The following is a 23511-nucleotide window of genomic DNA, read 5'->3' on the forward strand; positions in this document are numbered from 1 at the left end:
AGATCAGGGGTCACCGTCATACAGAAGTTGGCAGTAGAGAAACAAAGCAACATTTAACGATATTTGAAATTCAAAATGGCTCTACCCCTGTGTTTACTGTATAGGAAACAAAAAAATTTCGACTTTCAAAACACTATGACGACAGAAAGTTTTCTTACACCAAGAGCTTTCAAATGAGCCCCCACAAGTGGTAGATCAGAAAAGAATTGTAAAAGTTTGAGAGTCCGAATATCTGTCCCCGAGGCGCATTCTACCTTAAGTAGTTCATTACATAACATCCACCGAGTTATATGAGGCTGCTGTACAGAAACCTGGAGAGTATCTGCTCAGTGATGAGCAATCTGCATAGGAGGTTTTGAGTTGGCTATCATGCCACTGCGCTGATAATTATCTTAACGTTTGCCACGTTAATCACAATAACATGGGAGTGAAATTGGTAGCACTGCAGAAAACACACACACACAGACACACATACACAAACCGCAACGTCATGTCTGGGTTTCATAGCAGAATGAGGAGTGTCCGCTGGAGCAAATCTTCTTGGAAATTGTTAATCAATATTGTAATTAAGTGGAGTATGTTTGTGATGTTTCATCGACACCTTCCGCGTCAGGCTTGAAGTGAATCAGCTACAGTATGAAGACTACTGAGCATGAGTCACTGCATGTTGCGCTAGTGACCAGACAATGTGCAAACTAACCAAATGTTAATCTTCCTACCGAACAATTTGTCCAAACTCACTACGACTGACTTAGGCCAAAAAAATAAGAATATTTGTTTTCATCCTCTCGCGCGTCAATTCAGACCCGCCGCATCAACCTTTTTTCTGCTCATGAGAAAATAAAATTTAAAAATCCCGCAAAAATACGCGACGATAGTGCATCACAGTGCTGTATAAAACAGAACTGTAAACAAAATAACTGACACTAACATTCCATTCAGAACTGTACACAAACATATGTCACTGTTATATTACATATAAGCTGTCAAAACTGCATTGCCGAACTAAAAGTCAAACCACAGAACTGTTGCTGTACAAAAATACTAAAGCAACACTGCTTCATGTTTTTTGCGCCTGTCGTGTTCATGTTATTGTAGGTTGAAGAATAAAAAAAAATGAGAAGAACCCCCCCCCCGTCACCGCATCATTTTTACAATATGTCTAGGTTGCGAAACAATTTTTTTATTTTTCTTGGCCTTACCTACCGACTGCTATGCTGACTGACTCAGGGGACTGTCCAACCGGCTTATTTTGTTTTAGTTTGCTGCTAATTAGGAAACTAAGCGACAAACAAATAACGACCAAACAAACACACCAAAAATGCTCGGATGAACAGGTTAAACCTGGAATTTGAATGGACCACGTTACAAACAAACCCACACGCGCTTGTACACATGGGTTTGTTTGTATGGCCATCACGTGATAAGTTTGGCGTGCTGGCACTGTCGAAGAGATCGTGTCTTTTTATTCCGGAAAAGAGCTTCTAGCCGGTAGCATTTCCGTTCAGTCTCCCCAGCAACTGACCGGCGGTTCATTTAAAAAACCAATCAACTTCACAAACAGCTGAAGTTGCAACCATCAATCATCAACTACACTTGCCACCTGCTCACTAACGAGTCGTGTTGAACAAGCAAACCAAATAACCATAGTATTTGTTGCCTTAAGGTCATATCTGGAGAACCACAGTCCCTCTATCCACGATAGAGGGACTGTGGTAGAACGCACCTCGAGGACAGACATTCGGACTCTCAAACTTTTACAATTCTCTTCTGATATACCACATGTTGGGGTTCATTTTAAAGCTCTTGGTGTAAGAAAACTTTCTACTGGCTTAGTTTCTCGAAATTCGAAAATTTTTATTTTTCTCCATAGAGTTAACACAGGGATGGCGGCCATTTTGAATTTCTAATATCGGTAAATCTTGGGCAATTTGTATCTCTAGTACCAAAATTTGCACGGTGACCCCCTATTTTTATTCTTGATTTTGAAAGAGAATGATTGAAAGATTCATTGAGGAAGTTAGAGCGAAAGTTAAAGTCTTTCACTTTCGAGGTGCGTACTACCTTAAGGTCATATCTGGAGAACAATTGGCAGGTGCTAGGCTGAGGTACTTGTCACAAATCTTAGAGGTAGGTATGCTGAATATCATTAAAGCCACCCTGACAAGTACTAAGATAGTACGCGCCTTTGAACTATGAGACTTCTTAACTATTTCTGAAACTTTCCATTAGGAAACTTTCAACCATACTCTTACCAGTCCAAAAATTAAAATCAGGGGTCATCGTGCAAATTGTGGTGCCACATTTATCGGTATTTGAAATTCCAAATTATCGAATGGCGCTAATTTATGTCTTATCTCTACGGGAAAAAAATTCGATTTTCTCGATACGAAGATGGTAAAAATTTTCCTTATTCAAACAGCTTCAATAAACATGATTGGAACTGATTTGGGATAATTGGATTTTCATATTTTTCAAATTTCTCAAACGTGTTAGGTGCCATATAGCTGAATGTTGCAATATTGCAAATCACTCACAAAAACAAGAGTTTAATATAAAAAGAAAAGCAGATAAAATTACGTTTGTAGATTAAATCGACATTACTTCACCATCCAATTATCCCAAATTAGTTCCAATTGTGTTAAATGAATCCCTCAAGACCAGACCAGAACAGAACAGAAAAGTGTTTCATTACGGGTAGACTCCTTAGGAATACCCTACTTCCCTATGAGGATCTATTTCACAGACCTGCCTTTCCTACAATGGCACTACAATGGCACCAGCTGGATTAGATAAACATAACAATGAAACATTCACACCTTGAGGGATTAAAAGTCTTCTGTTTGTCACCCGAGTCTATCAGGCGAGGACTCGGGTTTCAGGTACCATGCAAGTTAATGCAGTCATCCCCTAATGCTATAAATTCGGGAGTCCGAATATCTGTTCCCGGGGTACATTCTAATTTCTACCATACACTTGGTGTGACCTACTTTCTTCAGGTGAGCAAAAGATCACTGAGGAACAGTCGCGTTACCCAATACTCAGTTTAATAATTAATGATTAAATTTCATGAATCATGCAAAACTCGCAGACCGAAAAGCACTTACCTATATTTGCGTAAATTTTTGAAACCATCGAGGACATTTCTGTAAATATTACATTTTCGCTTCGTTACTATATCAACGTCTTTGAGGTTGCTGAACACAAACAGAAAGAATATTGACATTTTCATCGTCAAGGATGTAACCTAAGTTAATCAAAATCATTTTATTTTTATTATTTTTCATTTTAATTCAATATTTTGGCTTTGCAAAATTAATGGTTACTTGAACAACCTGTGCTGTAGATTTGATCCCTTTCAGGTTTGTCTACAACAACCCAGAAATGAAAAGAAATAAAATGCATTAGTTGAATAACATTATTAATGATCAATTATGGTAAGCGTAGGCGATATACATAGACACTCAATTTATTCTTACACTTTTGGTGGAGCAACATCTTCGCCAAGCAAATATGCATACTATTTGCTACAGCGTACCTGCTATGGTTTAATCAATGTGCAACGTTAGGTTTAAGATTTCCAAACGACGTTAAAAGTATTCCTCATCTGTTATTAACACGCTTGAACTCCGCCAATTCAATTAGTAAATTCTCATTGCAGATTAAATTGTAGGCCCTTTTCAAACAAATGGGTAAATATAATTAACACTTCAATTTGATCTGTATATTGTGTTACGTCCTTGGGGAATCACCGATTCATTTACAGTCATTTGCAATTAAGTGTACTCCTCAAATTGCGTACTTTTCAAGCTCTTTTGCTGACGCATGATCCCTGACCCCTGATGACGTATAAGTATCTCAGACAAAAATATTAAATGATTTTCGTTCTGTTTCTTAGAGATATCCCGTCTTCAGGACTTTTTCCATGAATAGTTTTTTGCTGTCATAATAATGGTGCCCTCTAGAGGCACTTCGTTAGAGGAATGTGTATGTTGTAAGAGAAAACTGTAAATAAAGGCAAAATGTAACCGTGTTAATTTCTTTGTGTTTCTTAATCACTTACCTGATTTCATAAAATATCTCCAAAATTGTAATTGAAAGTTTAAGTTGAAACATCTAGTCACTATAGTTGAAACATCTAGTCACTATAGAGGGCTTTTGCACAACAGAGGGGTTGGGTAAGTAGAAATCATGACAACCTGAAACCATTCGCCTCAAGGTTGCTGCTGGACCATCAATAAACTGTTAAATATACCCTAAAACTTACGCCCGAAGGGCGAGTCGAAAATGGACATTGCAGGAAATGAAAATGCCAGAAGGCATTTGAAAAGGAATGTGATATTCAATAAATTTTCAAGCCCCCGTAATGTCATATTTTTTCAGACCCCCACCTGGCATGTTGTAAATTTTTTCAAGCCCCCCACCCGAAATCTCCCGCCCCCTCCAGAGGTGTTTGTGAATTTAACTTTATCTTGTGAAAGTTTGAGTGAACGCAAAACAAAGAATTTTCTTAGTTTTGTCAAATTCAAATATCCTTACTAAGCGTATCCTGAAACCAGTATGATGGCCGACCTAAATCTGTCAATAGTATCTCCATAACATCTTTGTGAATTAACTATTAAATTTCCGTCTGCTACATATTCCTTGACTTTCCCTTCATGTTCATTCTGAAAAAATATACTCTTTCCTTCAACTCCTAAAACCGGAGGGGAGAAATGAAATGTACCTCTTTCCTGAAACAAAAACTGAGACAATATCAAAATATCATTAAGAATAACAGCTATATTATACATCTACCTTCGAGAACAATAGAATTTTGCGTTCGCTAAAAAGCAATACGGAACGCCCGTTCCGTAACACGTACGGTTTCCTGGCGCCCTATCCCCTGCGGCTGTATCTTCGCGTCCACTGTTGAACGGTTTCTAGGGACTCATTGGACGAGTGCCAGAACATGTCTCGCGCGGCGCTCTGTACGTACGTGTGTAGTGCACACACACTATCCAGAACTTGCAGAAGCACGTACGAGATAGCGTTCCACACTGGCGCGATAAAATCGGAAGAAAAATTGTTGACATTGCACGAAAACGGTCGTCACTATTCTGACAATTTGACGCCCCAGTCAGGAATGTAAGATGTATAATAATAAGGTTATTACGAAAATACCGCAAAGGATGCACTCGGACATTGGCACCGCGCATCGTAATCCGCTTAGCGTCGGACGATACGCTGCGCCAATGTCCTCGTGCATCCTTTGCGGTATTTTCTTAATAACCTCATATTATCCCTTCGCTCCAGACATAACAATGTAACAAATTGAATCGATTTAATTTCCCTTTCTCTTTTAGATTAAATAGACCTGGCATTTCCTTAGCATTGACTAAATTAACTGTTTTGTGCTCATTGTCGACGCTGTTCCACCGTTTGCATGATCTAATATTTTATTCATACCATTCTTGGCCACATGACCATTTTTTCTTACCGTGCATTTATCCCGTATAACCCACAATGGCCTGTTTGTTCCCATGCAAATTAGTAAACTTTAAACTTTTTTTCATATGTAAAAAAGTAAACAACACTTTATGAATATAAATCATTCGTTTATTAAAGGTGTGTGTTTTCTAATTTAAATAAGAATAAAAATGTGGCGGCTTTCTCATATGCTATGAATAAGGTATACATTACATTTACTGTTGTAGAGGACACTCAAAAATAATTTCATGAGAATCGCACTTTTACATGACATTAACATGTTTATGGTCATATATTTTGAATTTTTTTTTCAACCGCGTGAAGAATCGTGATCGTCTTTCAAAACTCGAGCTTCAGACCAAAAATGTAGGTTCTATTGTAAATGAATCCACTTCAATTCATGGTATTTCCTATTCTTATTGCACTAGCATAAATTTAATCGAATTGGATGGAGTGCTTTATGTGTATTTTATGCATTTGTTCGCCAACTACGTGCTACCTGTGTTTTAACCATATTCTTCACATCAGCTAATGATAAGGATTCAGCGGTTATAAGTGCTCCCTGAGAAGACATTTACGAGTATGTTTTTAATAATTCTTGAAAAAATTGCTTTATCTATTTGAACGACCAACCTATCAGTTGCGGTAAGGAGAAAGATGAAATTTTTTTTTTCAACAAACACTTCATAATATTCGGATAGCTTGTGTATGTCGACAGTCATTTATTTTACCTGTTCCGTACGTGTGTCTAGACTAAGGATCACGTGATCAAGAATTCACAATGAGTTTGTTTACGACCTTCACTTGTGCAATGACACAAATGTCTTTAAAGGTATACAGTCACCTGTAATCTAAATATGCCCATATATGGTCAAAGGGGCGTTCCTTGGTATTCAAAATGCCCATGTGAGGGCGCTGTTTTTAAAAAGCGGCCACCCGCTTAAAATCTGTGATTGGTTAGATTTTCCCTTTCCATGGTAACTGTGGCAAAATTGGAACAGGTGACAGTATACCTTTAATGAAAAAAGAGAACTATCACCTTGTAAAGTTGAGCAACCTATTGGAAAATATAATCATATACATTTTAAGGGTCACGTGTATGGCGTCGTGGTATCATATTCGATCCTCTTCGTTCATGTGACTTGTTAGTTGTTACAAGTTCGCCGAGGGAATAAGGTAATTATGACCTTTTTGTCGCATTGCAATATGTAAGTAAGGCATGGTTAGCTTTTGAGATCCGTCCATGCGTGTATGCGTGCTCTTGTAACTTACTTGAGAAACCCGAAGAGAAAATTAATATTTTTAAACCGGTCTGACACCTGTATTACTTAACACACATACGCACTGAAATAATACAGTGAATACGACGCTTGAAAAGGATAATTAAACTCAGTTGCTATAACTAGTTGTTCTTTAGGTGACCTTGCCTGAACTTTTGAAACGCATCTTCAAACTGATATGGATTAAAACGTCTTCATGATGAATTAACTCTGTATCAAGCGCTGTGAGTGGAGGGACTGTGTATCAAGCACAGTGAGTGGAGGGACTGTGTATCAAGCACAGTGAGTGGAGGGACTGTGGATCAAGCACAGTGAGTGGAGGGACTGTGGATCAAGCACAGTGAGTGGAGGGACTGTGTATCAAGCACAGTGAGTGGAAGGGACTGTGTATCAAGCACAGTGAGTGGAGGGACTGTGTATCAAGCACAGTGAGTGGAGGGACTGTGTATCAAGCACAGTGAGTGGAGGGACTGTGTATCAAGCACAGTGAGTGGAGGGACTGTGTATCAAGCACAGTGAGTGGAGGGACTGTGTATCAAGCACAGTGAGTGGAGGGACTGTGTATCAAGCACAGTGAGTGGAGGGACTGTGTATCAAGCACAGTGAGTGGAGGGACTGTGTATCAAGCACAGTGAGTGGAGGGACTGTGTATCAAGCACAGTGAGTGGAGGGACTGTGTATCAAGCACAGTGAGTGGAGGGACTGTGTATCAAGCACAGTGAGTGGAGGGACTGTGTATAATTACAGTGTTTAACGGGACTAATGTATCAAGAACCGTGTGTGGCTGGACTTTGCAGCAACCACATTACTTTCCCAGAAGAGTCTCACAGTTGAACAAGCAATATTGAGTGACATTAAAGTACAGCTTTTCACCAAATAATCAGTGATGTAGTCATGAATACGTTTTGTGCCACATCATTACTTTAATAGCATCTGAATTATGGAATATTATTTTGCTCGCATTGAAAATTGATTAGTCGATCATAGGTCTTTGTTATAGACACTCTCATATCCCATGTGGAATAACCCATGTCAACCTAAGTCATACATCTCCTGTGAGGGGCGCATATCGCGGTGATATTTTCCACTATATTTCACACAGACAGTATTTCTTCTCGTTGCATTTTCTGACTTCAAACTTCCCGCTACTCTTTGTCATCTGAACGCAGCCTGAGCCTCTTGGATGGCCTGGTATCAATTTCTTGTAACCCTTTTTGTCTCCGTCAATCCATCGGCTACGGCTCGGGCATCATCAATATTATGATCATGACCACCATCCCTTGGGCAGGCAATAAATCGTGATATTGCCCTCGCTCTCATATGTTATTATTTAAATATATCACAGTATTGTCTTGTCTTTAAAAACATAATTTGCTCATTTTATATTGAAAGATGGCATCGCATTATTTTCAATTTTCCATGACTGTTGTCATGGAAACTTAAAGATATTACTGACACAAAGAATTACAATCATTTAAATTTTACTGACCTCATTCTTGAAATTAAAAAAAATGCAGATAACAATAATTGTCTAGGATAATTCATTTTACGTTTATCTCAGTATTGGCTTTCATAACCCTATAATTCTAAAGCAATCTTTTAACCTGATCTGCGACATTTTCTGAAAAAGTGGCGTCTGCGAAAAAGCTTGGTGAGCTTCAAGTTCATTTGTTTATCACCAATACAATTTTTCTCTTTCCAAAAACTGGTCTGAACTACACGTACCTTGGTGTCGCTAAGGCCAATCCAGTATGGGTAGCGATTATCTCTTGCCGTGACTGTTGCCAGGACAACTGCATGCTTACCCTCATTGCCATACTTGATCAGTGAACCACCGAATGCTGCGCAGAAACGTTGCGCATCCTGCCATTCGTACCTAGATGCGCTGACACAGATTGTAACCGGCCCGATGTCAAAGATATCGCGACAAGCAGAAGATCCTTGGAAGGAAAAAATGTTGTATACGGTAATCAAATGCTATTAAGTCCAATCTTGAGTTAAGTTTTATGATAGACTTTTGCAGTAACAGTATTCCTAATGAGTTCTACAGCTCACATATATTTTCAGTCAAGTACACGTATTGATAGCGAGTCTGATGTAAGTTTATGCCAACTCAAAGGTTCTGTCTGGCCTTTACTGTTGTTTAATTGCAATCACGTAGCTTTCTTCTTTGGCACAAAGTGAAATGTCGATATCAACTCAAATGTCAAATTCAACGAGATTTAGCAGGGTGAATACGTTTGTGAGTTGGAAAGCTGCAATTTAGTTGAATATCGATGAAAGTCTTATTTTATTAAAAGACATCGCTAGCGGTGAAAGCCTACCTGAACATTTCGGATTTGGTATCGGGTGCCATTCTCCGTCGTCACATGTCAGTGATGAATAATCAGGGTCTTGAATCGCGAGGCTGCATCGCACTTGATACAGTTCCATTATGTCGGGTAAGATTCTGCCCCACCACTAATGTGCCATTCTATAAATCACAAACCGATCGTAATAGACAGGATGCTTTAAAATAACATGAACATCGTCAGAACCACACAGTTCTTACTTTGCGTCAGGCCAATGCAGGAGTTTGTTAACAGAGTAAGATTCTGCCCCACTACCAGTGTGCCATTCGATAAATCTCAAACCGATCGTAATATGCAGGATGCTTCAAAATAACATGAATATCGTCAGAACGATATGATACAAGTCTTGCTTGCGGCAAGGCCATTGTATTACTTGTTATTGTAGCGTAACAGAGTGTACGTTTGATATGACTGAAACCAAAAAGTGAGATTTTCATAATGCTATAATTTTTGCGATTTCCATTTTGTTTACAATGATTCCGCGACTTTTACACAGGTAAAACGTTGAGGGCGTTATGTCTTCGGAATACTTTCGAATCAACGTAGGACGTTGATGTTTTTACTGCATGTTCCATCATAGATGATGTTATTTCAATGAGTAATTGAATTGGAGATTAAAGAAACTACATGAAACTTTTCTGCTTCATATCTGGATATGTTTCTTTTATTCGACTCTAATGGTCACTTTTCTACTAGCTATTTGGCAAGAGAAATGATGATTTCAACTTTAGTATCACCAATTTCCCACATCTTATCGGTAATATTCCACTGTCACCAGCATATGGGGTATACATTTCCCAGCTTATTCGATATGCAAGAGCATGCAGTTCATATGGTGATTTTGCAGAGAGACATAGCCATCTCTCTTACAAACTTTTAAATCAAGGTTACACCAGAGAAAGACTTGTCTCTATACTCAAACGCTTTTGGCAGGTATCACAAGCTGGTAGATAAATACGATATCTCTCTTCGACAAATAATCGCTGATGGCATCGGTGACATTGGGCCTTAGTTGGTGACCACTACCTATTTGACTTACAGATTGATGTATGGCGGGTGCCATGTGGGGCAGAATGCGCTCATTATTTTCGAAACATCTGACATCATATCTTGGTCTTTTTGCCAGAGGTCCATATATCTTTCTATCATGAATTTGACTGTGTTGTGTGTACCGGTGCTTTACTGTCTGTTCTGTGCTGTTTTGTGTCTATGTTTATAACAATTGACTGTGTATTTACGAATTTTGACCTAGTGATATTGGATTATGGATTGGTATGATTGTGATTATTTCATTTCCATAGAAATACATGTCTAAAGTGTTCATTTTCTTCTTCAAAAGTATATTCTGTACAAATTTAAACAGACATGATGTTTTATCGCCAATGAAATTATCAATGAAGTTCCATTGGTGTTTTAACCCAGGTCAAGCTGAAACACATGGTTTCTGTGACTCAAGATTGACTTTCACACTCAACAGACACCAAACATATAGGACACACCAATAATGTCTTGGAAAGACTTCTGCTACAAATTCTCGAGAAATTTCCTAACCACCCGACAAGCGTTAGTTGATCTGACGACGACAGCTAAATAAGAGAGTAAGAAAGTATAAGAATATTTAAAGTGCAAGTAGCTCTACCATTTGATAATATTTTAAAACTATTCTTGTTCTGTGTGCCAATTGCAAGTTCTTGTTCTACCCCTCGCCCAAGCATGTTGAAACACCCACTATTTGGCATGTAAACACAACGTCCATATGTGTAGAATGCACTGTAAAATACATGTCGTTATTTACATTTGAATTCTAGTCCGCACCAGAATTCACTTACCAACAATGACAACACAACCTACACATTGGAGGCTGAGTTGACAAGCTGAATACTGCGTATTTCAACAAGCTGTGAGAAGTAGAAGCAGAAACTGTTGTTGACATTAAAAAACCAGATGTAAACAGAATGTGCTCACGTGGTTTACGACAGGTTCATTACATAGTAGTACGCTTCACAGAACAATAAGATATCTGTCAGATCATTATATGTAGCAGGTTTCATCAACTTTCGCACAGTACTCTCTGAGTTAAATCACCCATTACAAAACTTCACTTAATATGCAAATGACCTGTTTATTAACTTTACACTGCCAGAAGCTTCTTGGGATAATTAGATGTTTATCAGATCAACATCTGTACCACGTTTCATCAAATTTAATGCCGTAATTTCGGAGTAATATGACTGAATACAAATTCATTAAATAAGCAATAACCCTTAAATAACCCTTAAATAACCCTTAATTGACACTGCTCAGTGCTTCACGCGAAAACTAGATATGTATAAGATCATTATTTCTAGCAGGTTTCACCAAATTTGGTGCCATAATTTTAGAATTATAGCAATAATTACAAAGTTATTAAATATGCAAGTGAACCCTTAATTAACTTCACACTACTAAATGCTTTTCAACACGTCATATGTATGTTGGATCAGTATCTCCAGCAGATTTCACCAAATTTTGCGCAGTTATTTAGGAGTTATATGACTAATTACAAAACTTAATTAAATATACAAATGAGCGATTTATTGACTTGGTACTGCCCAATACTTATCCGTAAAATTAGATGTCTATCAGATTAAATGTTTTTAGAAGGTATCATCAAATTTGATGTAGGAATTTCGGAGTTATATCACTACTTACAAAAGTTCATTAAATATGCAAATGAGCAGATGATTGACATGACACTCAATGTCAACATAATGTTCTGAAATTGTCATCTGTAAAATAATATTATGAAATTCTGTGCAGTATGTCGACACTGTCATTACTATCGCCATAAGAAACCGTTATATCAAAAAATTAAATTTTTCATATTTTTATTGATATGCAAGCCACACTAACCAGAATCTAATCAGTTCTTGCCATTTGCATATGATACCTGTCTACTAAATCGGACTTGAATAGTTTCAGGTGATTTTGAGTTATCGTGTAAAGCGACAGACGGACACACAAACGCACTCACACACACACACATACACGGACAGATAGACAGACATCGCTACGACATTAGCTCACGTGTGTGAAAACGTGAGCTACTAGTAAAAAATCGCCAAAAGTTACAGCTATGGACCATTAAATGCAAAGTGCAAAAACAAACCAGTATTAAAACTATCTGATTTTTGTAAGAGTAAGGTACGATATGACGACCATTGGCAGGGATAAGATGCAACTTTAATAGGCTAATTTGATATTTAGTGCCACCGTCAGGTGTAAATTACAGACCACAGCGATAAAAAGGTCATGCATTGCCGCACTCATGGCAAGTTAAAAAGCAAATTTTGCGAGATATTTGATATCGACCCATCTTCTATCAATAACGTAGTGACTAGAAAGACTACTTAAATAAACGATTGTCATAACCCTTAGTGAAAGACACATTCATAATTTATATGGTCCCGGTTGCTCGGCAAGGTCATTTCAGGCAGTTTTTTTCTTCTAACAGCTGTGTCCTTTTTAAAGGCGTTTAATAACTCGCTTATAATTTTTCACACGTTTGTATGTACTCAGTGTTATCATAAGATCTTGGTGCAAATATTTATAAGCCTTAAGGTAACTATTCCCCAATTGAGTAGACAATAAAGCATTTGAATAGAGCCGAATTAATTGTGTTGAATTGAATATATAATACTGGTTGCATCCAGCATTGAACAATTGTTCATATGGTCGCCTCAAATTTCGTTGTCGAGTCCACCGCGGCATCGCGGAACCGTCATCCGTTCTTTTTCTCTCACTCACAACTGCAATGAAAAAAGACACAATGGAAATCTCGGGATCATTTGAGCTTCAGAAAATGTTATGTAGCATCATATGGAATCGCCGCTTAGTGCTTTCAAGTTTTAAACATTTTGTCAGTCACACACACGATGGTTTTTACCACAACATTATTTCGCAGAGACAGTTAGATTGAGAAAGTAGATATTTTCTTTTTTTCAAAACAGTTGGCTTTGTCAGAGTTTCCGCGGAGAAAGCATGCTTCTACAATTCTACTCTATTCTAACTTTTGGCTACATGAATATTATTTGATTTTTTACTAAGCCAGAAAAATCAGAAAGGCTGCACAACAATTTCTAGCAATTTTCGTCACATACGTTCAATTGTTTTCAGCCGCCGCCGAAGCCCACAAAAATCAATCAGTCCGTGAATAGAGATCGCCTATTGTAGAGTATCTCGAAGTGAGTAGATTTAGTGAGACTTATTTGGTTCATCTGGACGCGCCAGGCTCATAACAGCGCCATTGCTTTAGCGGACACAATGAGTAATTATCATTATTAACACACCTTCCTGGAATCACCCAGCTCTCTGCAAACTCAGTTGTGTTGAAAGTCCTGGTACCATCAGACTTGACAAGGTCATGACCTCTAACTGAGCTTCCGTCTCCCAGCATGCCACACAGCTTCCCAGACAAGTCATAGTTGCCGATGGATACTGATGCTTCATGTTTCTTTCCGATCCAAGTCAGAGCCAGGTCGGCTTCCTTTAGATGTAGGTTCACACTATGGCCGTCAGCCTCAATATGTCCGTGGTTGTCTCCGATAAAAATTGCCCTTTCATGAACTTGGCGACCATCGACCTGAAGTAAAGAAGACGCAGTGAAGAAGATGCCTCACAGCGTTATATTACTAATAAAGATCATACAAGAACAATCCCTTGTTACAAACCCTGAGCTAGCTTTCAGGTTTAAATTACTCTGTGGCAATGAAGAAGTTATTTAACAGCTTGGGAAAGACAAGCAACATTTTTTTCGCGACTGAATTCTATTCCAGACTAAATTTCAGTCGTTACCAATACCGTTTAACATGACATACATACATGTCGCCTTGAGACCTAAATACAGGACATTTCCGAACGATTTTGTGAGTAGAGCAAGACTTTTACAAACGACGTTTACAAAAAACAACGGATATTGCTCTTGGTCCATAGCTGTGGCGTTTTCGGACGGAATTTCTGCTTTTTACGGCTGGTTTTGACTTCTACGTTTTTATCCCCGCCACACTATCTGTGGTGGCGGGATTAAAAACGTAAAAGACAAAACCAGCCCATAAAAGGCAGAAATCCCGTCCGAAAACACCACAGCTGTGGACCAATTGAACAGCTACACTGGATAATGTATCAAACGTATACAGCTAAATGTACATTGGATTAAATATTTCGTCAATGTCTTCTGGTTCATAAATGTCGGTTCATTTCACTTACAAGAATAGAGTTATCCTCCAGAAACGTGTAAGTATTTCCTCCCTTTACTCTGGCAGTCACTTCTACCATCCTGGTTGGGGAATCAATCTGATCCGGGTCGCGCCTACGAAAGGCTGCAGAAATGTCAAAAGAGGGCGCACTCGTCCGACAGTCTCTCACAAGGGTGTACCTGCAGCGCCCTTGGAAATTGAATTTCGCACCACTGAACGTACGCATGTGTGGATCGCCCCAACCACCACCGCCTTGAATTGGAATTCAAGATTGAAATTATGTTAATCACTATTAGTGTAAATGGAAATCAAACGTCATATCATATGATATGTGTAACGTACACCTGATATTCATCGTATCGCCTTGCAGAAATCGCAACATCAAATACTCAGAGAATTCATTTTTCATTGGTGACATGGGTGGTCAACAATATTTGAGCTTACGATCTATTTTGGGGAGTATAAATTTTACAAATTGCTAAAAAGTGAATCAGTCATAGTTAAAAAGATAGATATCAGGATGGATAGATAGAAAATGCAGAGATAGATACGTGGAAACGTACATACATACCCCGGTAGGTACCCATGCTTGTTACCCAAGTTTGAAAAGTACCCCCTTTCAAAGAATATTTCTGAGAAAAACACCCCTATTTGTGGCAATCTGGGAGAAATTAGCTGTAAAAAACATACCCTTATTTCGAAATCTAGGAGGTAATAGTATGTTGACTTCCAGGGTTGACCCTGGAGGTGTAAATTTGTATACATGTACATACATCACAAATGTTTGTCCTCTCCTGATTTTTAGTCACATTCATACATAATCAATATATACGTCATATGTATATACAAACGTGCGGTACTGTTTTTCATTTTCTTTGTGAGTGAGCCTAGACCAGATTTAGTGTCCTAGGGAGATTATGAAAGGACTACCCCTAATCTCGGAGGTTACTCTGAAAAAGTACCCCTTTTTCCTCGATTTTCACGGACCTAGAATCTCCGAGATGACTGAAAAAAACACCCCCTTTTCCGTGAATTTGGTAACGCGCATGGGTACCAACCAACCTTGGGACTGCCACCACCGGATACATACATACATACATACATACATACATACATACATACATACATACATACATACATACATACATACATACATACATACATACATACATACATACATACATACATACATACATACATACATACATACATACATACATACATACATACATACATACATACATACATACATACATACATACATACATACATACATACATACATACATACATACATACATACATACATACATACATACATACATACATACATACATACATACATACATACATACATACATACATACATACATACATACAATACTGTTACGATGCCCCATATTCAATTTTTTGTAAGCTTGGTCGAGAGAGGTTGACAGCTTGGCTCGAGAGCTTTATCAGTACGTCGTCACCTGTATTCCAAGAGTTTATGTAAATTTTATACGGTGGACATTTTAATGTTGCTGCCGACCAGGTGTATACCGAATATATATAACACGTTCTCAAAATACATGAGGAGACTGCACAACATCTAAAAGGAGCTCGCCTGTCTGACTGAGATTGCTGTACACGCCTGTCTGATCTGAACGTATGCTGCACAACGGACTGTATAGAGAACTTGAGGTTACAGAAGAAAGGGCAGATATCGCAGGGCAATCAAACAGGGCAATCAACGATTGTTTCTTCAGTAGTAACGGAGGAAGAGGAAAACCGCTATTGCAAACGTCAACACGAAGTTGTGGACTGTGTACTGAATGCCACGTCACACTAAAGACCGGACGGTTTGATTGAAACCACACTCCGCGGACTTTTTGTGAAAAGGACTGGTTAACACTCAAAGCTCTCGACCAAGCAGGGTAATTTTTCCCCATAATTTTGAATTATTTGTGAGTATTTTAGTTTCTATTAAATAATTGGTTACTATTGAACTCCATAGTGCGCTTCTCGTATTCACTGCCTGTGTGTGGTAATTTCTACCGTAACAATACATACATACATACATACATACATACATACATACATACATACATACATACATACATACATACATACATACATACATACATACATACATACATACATACATACATACATACATACATACATACATACATACATTATATAGACGAGAGAGGGCAGTGTACTCACATTTGCGTACTTCAAAGCGTCCGTTGTTGCTTTGATTTCTCTTATCTTCCCAATCGATGGTATAATCGACTGCATTGGACGGAACTTCAAAGCTTTCAGACCCCTCTGGGGCTTTAATCTTCATGGTTTCAACGACTCTTACCTCCCCAGTGTCTGTTTCACTAATATTAATATTGACCCTTACAGACGAAGCAGAGATGCCAGAGATTGTAACCCTTATGTGTCTTGTCGCACATGTATCCCACTCAGCACTGATCGACCAGTTGTCGTCGTCGTCACCTACACAGAAAATTAGAAAATTAGAAAATCACTAGTAAATGAGAAATTGAGGGGTTAATTATCGCCACTGTTATTCAAAACTTGAATTCTGATCGCTTTTCAATTTGTTTTTCTCGTTGGATTATTCTCAAAATTTTAAAGTTTTTGGACAAGATTTGTATTTTAAAGAGCGATTAGTACAGGGAAGGCTTATATAGATTTAAGATATCAGCACATGTACTATACATTGAATCTAGACGGTTATCAGAAACGAACGTGATGGAAAAAATTGTGTTTACTGTAATATTTCTTTCCATATATATTAAGACGAATTCAATTTCTGTTTTATACGTCCTCTTTATCATGTTTGAGGTCTAAGTATATTCCAAGTTATTTTTACTCAATCCCGTCTCATCTATCAAAAGTATTTCTTTGCCTTGAAAATGCATTCAGCGAAATTCACTGACACAGCCGCAATGTAAAAAATACTCTAACGTCTTTCATAGATCGTTTTAAATACGCCTCCTTCTCATTGGATTTTGTAATTTTCTATGTTGTATCGCGATTGATAACTTCTGTCGCTGGGTTATAGCCACTTTTCATGTTGCAATTATGGAACACCGTAACTGTATTAGGCAGTGTTTTTAACAAAATGGCAGGACTACACCACATAATAGAAAGACTACACCACATAATGGAATAACTGCATATAATGACAAGTTATGACATTAAACTGGTCCAATAATAATTTCCATTCAAGGTAATAAATTACCAGGTCCATGGGACATTATAGATTTACAAATTAAGTAGGACCATCCTGAACGACTGATAAATGAGGTAACGCAAAAAATAAAGAATATAATCACGTCAATACGACAAAGTGCAAAGACTACATGGCATGATGACAAAACTGCATCACAAAGACTACATAACATAACGCGTGCACTACATCACATAATTTAATGCACCACGACAGCTGGGAGCTCCATAACAATGCAACATTACTATAATTCTAGGCTGCAAGATATTACCGTTTGGCTCGGAAAACCACCCAGCTCAAGCTGCTTGTATATACACGGAGAGACAGACATACAGACATAGACAGCCTTAGGGACAGAAACACATATTGAATGTTATTCCTCAAATACAAATCGATATATGTGTAAATTAGCCTTTTTCTCCATACACGTCTCTAGACGTTTTTGAAAACATCGAAGAATTTACCTCCGCTCTGGCTGGTCCGAATCGCCATTTTCACTTTCCATGGAATATATACCGACACAAGAACGGCATTTTTCTTTCAAAATGATCGAAGCCGGAGTAATTGACACCTTAAATTATGCTAACGATTTTATTAGCGATTTAACTTTACCGAAAAATGCGAGCGCGATGGGCGAGAAAATAACGTAAAACAAAATTGTCGGTTTGGTTCATATACTTTCATATTCAGATTAATATTGAGATAAATTGACACAAACTCTCTTGCGCAATTCCCTTTATGACAATAATTTCAAATGGACCTTTGTCAGGGAAATTGGTTTTGTTTTCCAATTTCGGGTAAAATAACCTTTCTATGTAAAATTTCAGAATCACGACTTTTTAAAGTAATACTGTATTCACGCGTTTCCCCTGAGTGTCTATGAGTAACACGGCTTTAATATCGCCCCTTATCGTAAGAAAGAATTGCGTCGTTTGATAATTAGTTTTATCAACAGCCAACATTTACGATTATCGGTATTGAATTATTTTCAAGAACTGGTGAACCTGGTCATACTGATCTGAGATGACTTTAATTGTATTCGGAACTGTATTACTGAGTGAAGTGATACTGAAGTGTTGTCACTGCAACAAAACCTGCGACAGATGATGTTCTGTGCATTTTAGGTCTCCAGTATATAGTGCAGACAATGCTATGTCGATTGACAGGCAATAGTTCCTTCAAGCTTGATTCTGAGTACCAGGGAGTCGCAGGGTGAAGTTATAGTAGACATTTTGAATCTTTTGAGTCTCCAAACTTTTGAATATGCCTCTGTAGCAACTACGTCTTCCACTTGAAACACAGAATGGCAAACAAAATAGACAAAGGCAAAATAATACAAAGACAGACGAGGGTGACCAACAACAGCAGGAGTAGAATAATATCGTGTGGGCGAAAAATGCGAACCTTTGCATGAATAATCACATGGGAAGAATCACATCAATATTTTTTTCACCATTATCTTTTCTTAGTTCATGACGGGACTGTTTGTAACGTCAAACCGTCTAGCTCTCCTGTTCACGTCGTATTATTTTTCCTTCTTCTGAAATTAAATACTTTTCTGAGAATGTGGGAAAAATGGCAGACAGTTTATCTTTATGTACGTAGTTTCTCTTACCTCGTTTAGTCAACGTTTGTTCTTCCGGTAGCTTCTGTTGTGTAGCAACAAACGGTAACATAAAAAGGATCAGTTTGAAGAAATAAGAACTTTGTTTCACTTTTATTTTGGCCAGCATGTCAAAAACTACAATTTATGAGTTTGGGAGGAGAAAATGTGATCCCTGTAGGATGGGCCTGAGCTAGGAAGTTATAAATTACAGTGACAAATTGGCTTTATTGCATACAGATGCTTTTGCAAGTTACCGAATGGGCTGATTGACTCTTCAGAGATCAATTTCCAAAGAGAATTTGCCTTGAAACAAATCTTATATCACAACATTCATCTAACTTACCATGCCTTCCCCTACGGACGCCAGGGCAATCGAAAAAGCGACGATACTTAAAAGTGGTTTCATCTTCAAAACCCGTATCTTCAACACGCCTCTGCAACGGCAATTCTTGTTCAGTTAGCAAGATGTGATGAAAAGTCCTTTGATCTGACAATCTGGAAGAGTACACTTTTAGCACAGGCAGGGAAATCGCCTTAAATTCACTATTGAGAGCCACGTGCCGATGGTGACGTGGTATAAAGGCGACAGTATCAACCGATTCTATTGGACGATAGTTAATGCTTCTAATTTGAATTCTGCGATGTCAAATCGTGCCACGTTGAAATTCGAAACCAACCAATAAAAAGTGTGAATATATTATGTTTTTAAGTAACCCTTCAATGAGAAATTCTGAAACAATACAAAGTCAAGAGAATGTATATTCCTATTGCACTGGAATTCAAACGATGATATGAAAATTCTCCTTACTGGACAGTCTTTAATTGTGTATATTATCTGCACCACTGGACAAGAAAACAGAAGCAAAGACGAAAAAACAACGACCCTAGCAGAGACAAATAACGAGATAAGGTAGGATAGATACTGATGAAAAAAGACATAAAATAAAACGAGCCTTTGTAAAATCCGTAAGTCAGTGGTTTCATTTTTGTCGTAGTTGCGCTAAAACGCCAAAAACGTCCTATGAAACTAACTCAGTCTGTAATATACATTTTATGATATTTGTGGACGTATAGTCATGTATAAACTGTAAACGTTCCCGTGTCTAAGTATTCGTTGCAGTTATCTGTAATTTGACGCTTTTCTGTGAGATTAATGTCACGAGTTTGCAGTTTTCAATGAAATAATTGTCAGTGACATAATTATTCATCATGTGTACCTTCAATAGGACGCAGTCAAACACCAGATATCAACTGAAAATGCTCCCATTTTCAATTGTCTGTAAATTTATACATTTCTGTGACATTATTGTCATGAGTTTGCAATTTCATTCAGAGGGACTGGTCAGTTTCGTCGGCCTGAGGGGGGGGGGGTGACGTCAGAAAGTTGCTGACCCCATTCCAACTTTCGAAATAACGTGATCCCCCTATTCAAACAATATCGAAAACAGGGTAACCCCCGCGCCCGACAAAGGCAAAACAAAAGATGGAATATAAATTTGATAATCCAGTATATATATATATATATATATATATAATATATATATATATATATATATATATATATATATATATATATATATATATATAATATATATATATATATAATTTTCGGGTATATTTTTAACATTCAGTTATTCTGTGTTTAAATGGAATTGTTGTCACGTCAGTTGTAAGGTAGGAACTTAAAAGTGTCAAATCTAAAGTTTGAATACAGTATTTTGAATGAGCTGTGAATGTACTCCACTCTTTTTATGCTTAAAGCAGATGTCCACAACTGTTGTAAGAAAAATGTGATTGTGAAATTTTAGTGCATGCTGCTTTCTAACACTGAATTCTCATAGAGAAAACAGAAAAGTATCAGGAACTTGTTATGTTTTTCATATGAACTGCAAATTTCATAATGATTAGTACACTTTGCAAAACAGACTTTCAATTTACAGACATCAAGATATTTCTGACATATATCTCGAAGAGTGCGCCGAAAAATATTTAATATCCAGATATCTCTGATATATTTTTAAACATAAGATATCTCTGATATATATATATATATATATATATATATATATATATATATATATATATATATATATATAATATAAACTGTTCAAGTTTTATACACGGGTCATTTTTTCAAGCCCCAAAAATTTGCTTTTAGTTTATATATATATATATATATATATATATATATATATATATATATATATATATATATATATATATATGTCTGATATATTGAAGTTTCGCGCCTGGAGGGGCTCTGAAAAATATATTAATTATTATTATTATTATTATTATTATCAAAGTTATACGCCCGAAGGACGCGCCGAAAAATACAACTGAATGATGGAATTTGCGATTGGCACGATGCATTTTAGCATGAGCCCGTGTTGAAATTCAAAAACACACTGACCCCTTCCTATTTGGCATTTCAAAATCATGTTGACCCCCATCACCAAAGTCAAAAACATGGTGACCCCCATGAATCGACCGCCACCCCAGGCCGAAGAAACTGACCAGTCTCTAAGTAAAGGGAAAGCAACTCCGCACATCGTTCATATATTAGTTGTTTGCGTTCAATATATGGTAGTGTATTTTTTGTTTCACTGTCTTGTGCATAAAACCGATTAGGCGAGACACAGCTGTGATCTGCGTGTCAGTGCAGACTGTACTCCAGAGTTAAGATGCTGCGTACGACTCTACGATCCTTTTAACGCTATGTTTCGACAGTTTGCCAGACTTTCTTCAAGTCCATATTCAGAGGAAAAATTGCGTGGTATATTGTTAGATTGTATGTATTCCTATGTTGTCCGAGTGGAAATTTGTTCTTTCTGGAAGCTAGGATGTTTAACTTTGTTCTTTGTGTTCAAGGTCCTGTTCATATTGTGTTTACTAGATTGAGAGATGTGGTCGCCATCATGGTTTATGTTGTGCGTTTCTGTCAATTATTTTTCAGTGTGTTAAGTTGTCTGTTGTAAACTTTTATAGGAATCACCGGTTGGTATTTTGACGCTTCCTTATTATGTTACCATTAGTGTATAGAATGTTGTTTCGCTTCCTTTATGTCACGGTTTGATTGGTATCTCATCGTTTTCTGATATAATTCTCGATGATATGCATTGGACACGAGATGTATCGTATTGGGTGGGAAAATTCAGATGAATTCGAGGCTGCTATGTGTATCGATATTCATTTTGGTTTGTGCTCGTGTAATGCGAAATTTTTGTTGCCCTGATATGCATAATTTGTTTCTCTTTTTCTCTGTCACCTTATGATGTTGACCTCCTCTATTTACTAAAGCCGCAATTTTCAATCCCAGGATCTCGCATTAGTGGAGATCTCCTCCAAGTCAAACACTTGGCCAGTACGATGTTTGATTTCTATAACACTAATTACACAAACTGATCTCAACATTTTGGCACCTTTTTTCTAATCCTGCAAACAGAGTTTATACAAGCGTTTGATTGACGGTCGGTTCAAATTGCAAGCGGTCATTGATTCCCACCACCAACGCTCGAATTTTAAAAAAAATCGTCTTCCAGTCGCGTTAGAATTTGAACATAACCACAGAGTTCGATTGGCAGCAGCTTCGCGCTGACCGCATGGCATTCTGTCTACGTTTTTGCGGCCGGAGAAAACTAAAAAGTGGCATTTTCTGGAGCGTGTGCTCGCGTGTTGCCTGTTTGGTGTCCACTTGCACCATGAATGCCGCCATAGCTTCGCAACCTTTCAAAGGGAGGCTCCGCCTTTAAGTAATTTTATGTTTGTTATGTTTGTTTGTAGTGTACTTTTTGGTGTTGAGGCATGGCACAGTGTTGATACTGTAACTCTCCCTCTTGAGTATGTATTGTGCCTTTAAATAGACCGTTTGGTATAGTGATTCTTGTTCGGCCCATCTTGTATCCAGTTAGTTATGTACGCACGTTGTTCACAACGTTTGCTGTTGCTGGGGTGTTATGTAGTTTCTTGTGGATTCATCGTGTGGGATAGAAGCTTGTCTTCTTGTTTTTCGCTCACCTATTTACCGACAAAAACACACAACTACATCTGAGAGTCTCCGTAAAGCAAATTTTTGGGGCTTCAAAAAATGACCCATGTAGGACTTGAACCCATGTTTTAAGGAACCGTTAATATGTAACTAGAAACGTGTTATTGAAATATGACAGGTTTCCCAGTGTTGTGTAGCGTGGAAATTTAATGTTGAAACTAAATTGAAAAACACACAACTACATCTGAGTGTCTCTTCACGCCGCACGTCAAACCAACTTGAACTGATCCGTTAGCTCAGTTGACAGAGCATCCGAACTGAATTCGGGGGACAGTTGGTTCAAGTCCTACATGGGTCA

General features: G+C 37.8%; 1 protein-coding gene across 2 annotated transcripts; it reads right to left on the bottom strand.

The window, feature by feature from the left end:
* Positions 1–12300: 12300 nt before the first annotated feature.
* On the bottom strand, positions 12301–19678 carry LOC139148240 (BMP-binding endothelial regulator protein-like). Of its 2 annotated transcripts, none has more exons than XM_070719567.1 (6): positions 19509–19678; positions 19161–19208; positions 16542–16820; positions 14345–14586; positions 13429–13721; positions 12301–12888 (listed from the first exon to the last, which is right to left on the bottom strand). In XM_070719567.1, exons 3-6 carry the CDS (start codon positions 16663–16665, stop codon positions 12879–12881), a joined length of 669 nt encoding a protein of 222 aa, XP_070575668.1. In that variant the 5' UTR covers positions 16666–16820; positions 19161–19208; positions 19509–19678; the 3' UTR covers positions 12301–12878. The 2 variants fall into 2 exon arrangements, with proteins under 2 accessions (XP_070575668.1, XP_070575657.1); XM_070719556.1 differs by having other exon boundaries at positions 19144–19208.
* Between the last annotated feature and the right edge of the window lie 3833 nt (positions 19679–23511).

This window comes from Ptychodera flava, chromosome 2 (assembly GCF_041260155.1).
Source record: "Ptychodera flava strain L36383 chromosome 2, AS_Pfla_20210202, whole genome shotgun sequence".
NCBI lineage: Eukaryota > Metazoa > Hemichordata > Enteropneusta > Ptychoderidae > Ptychodera > Ptychodera flava.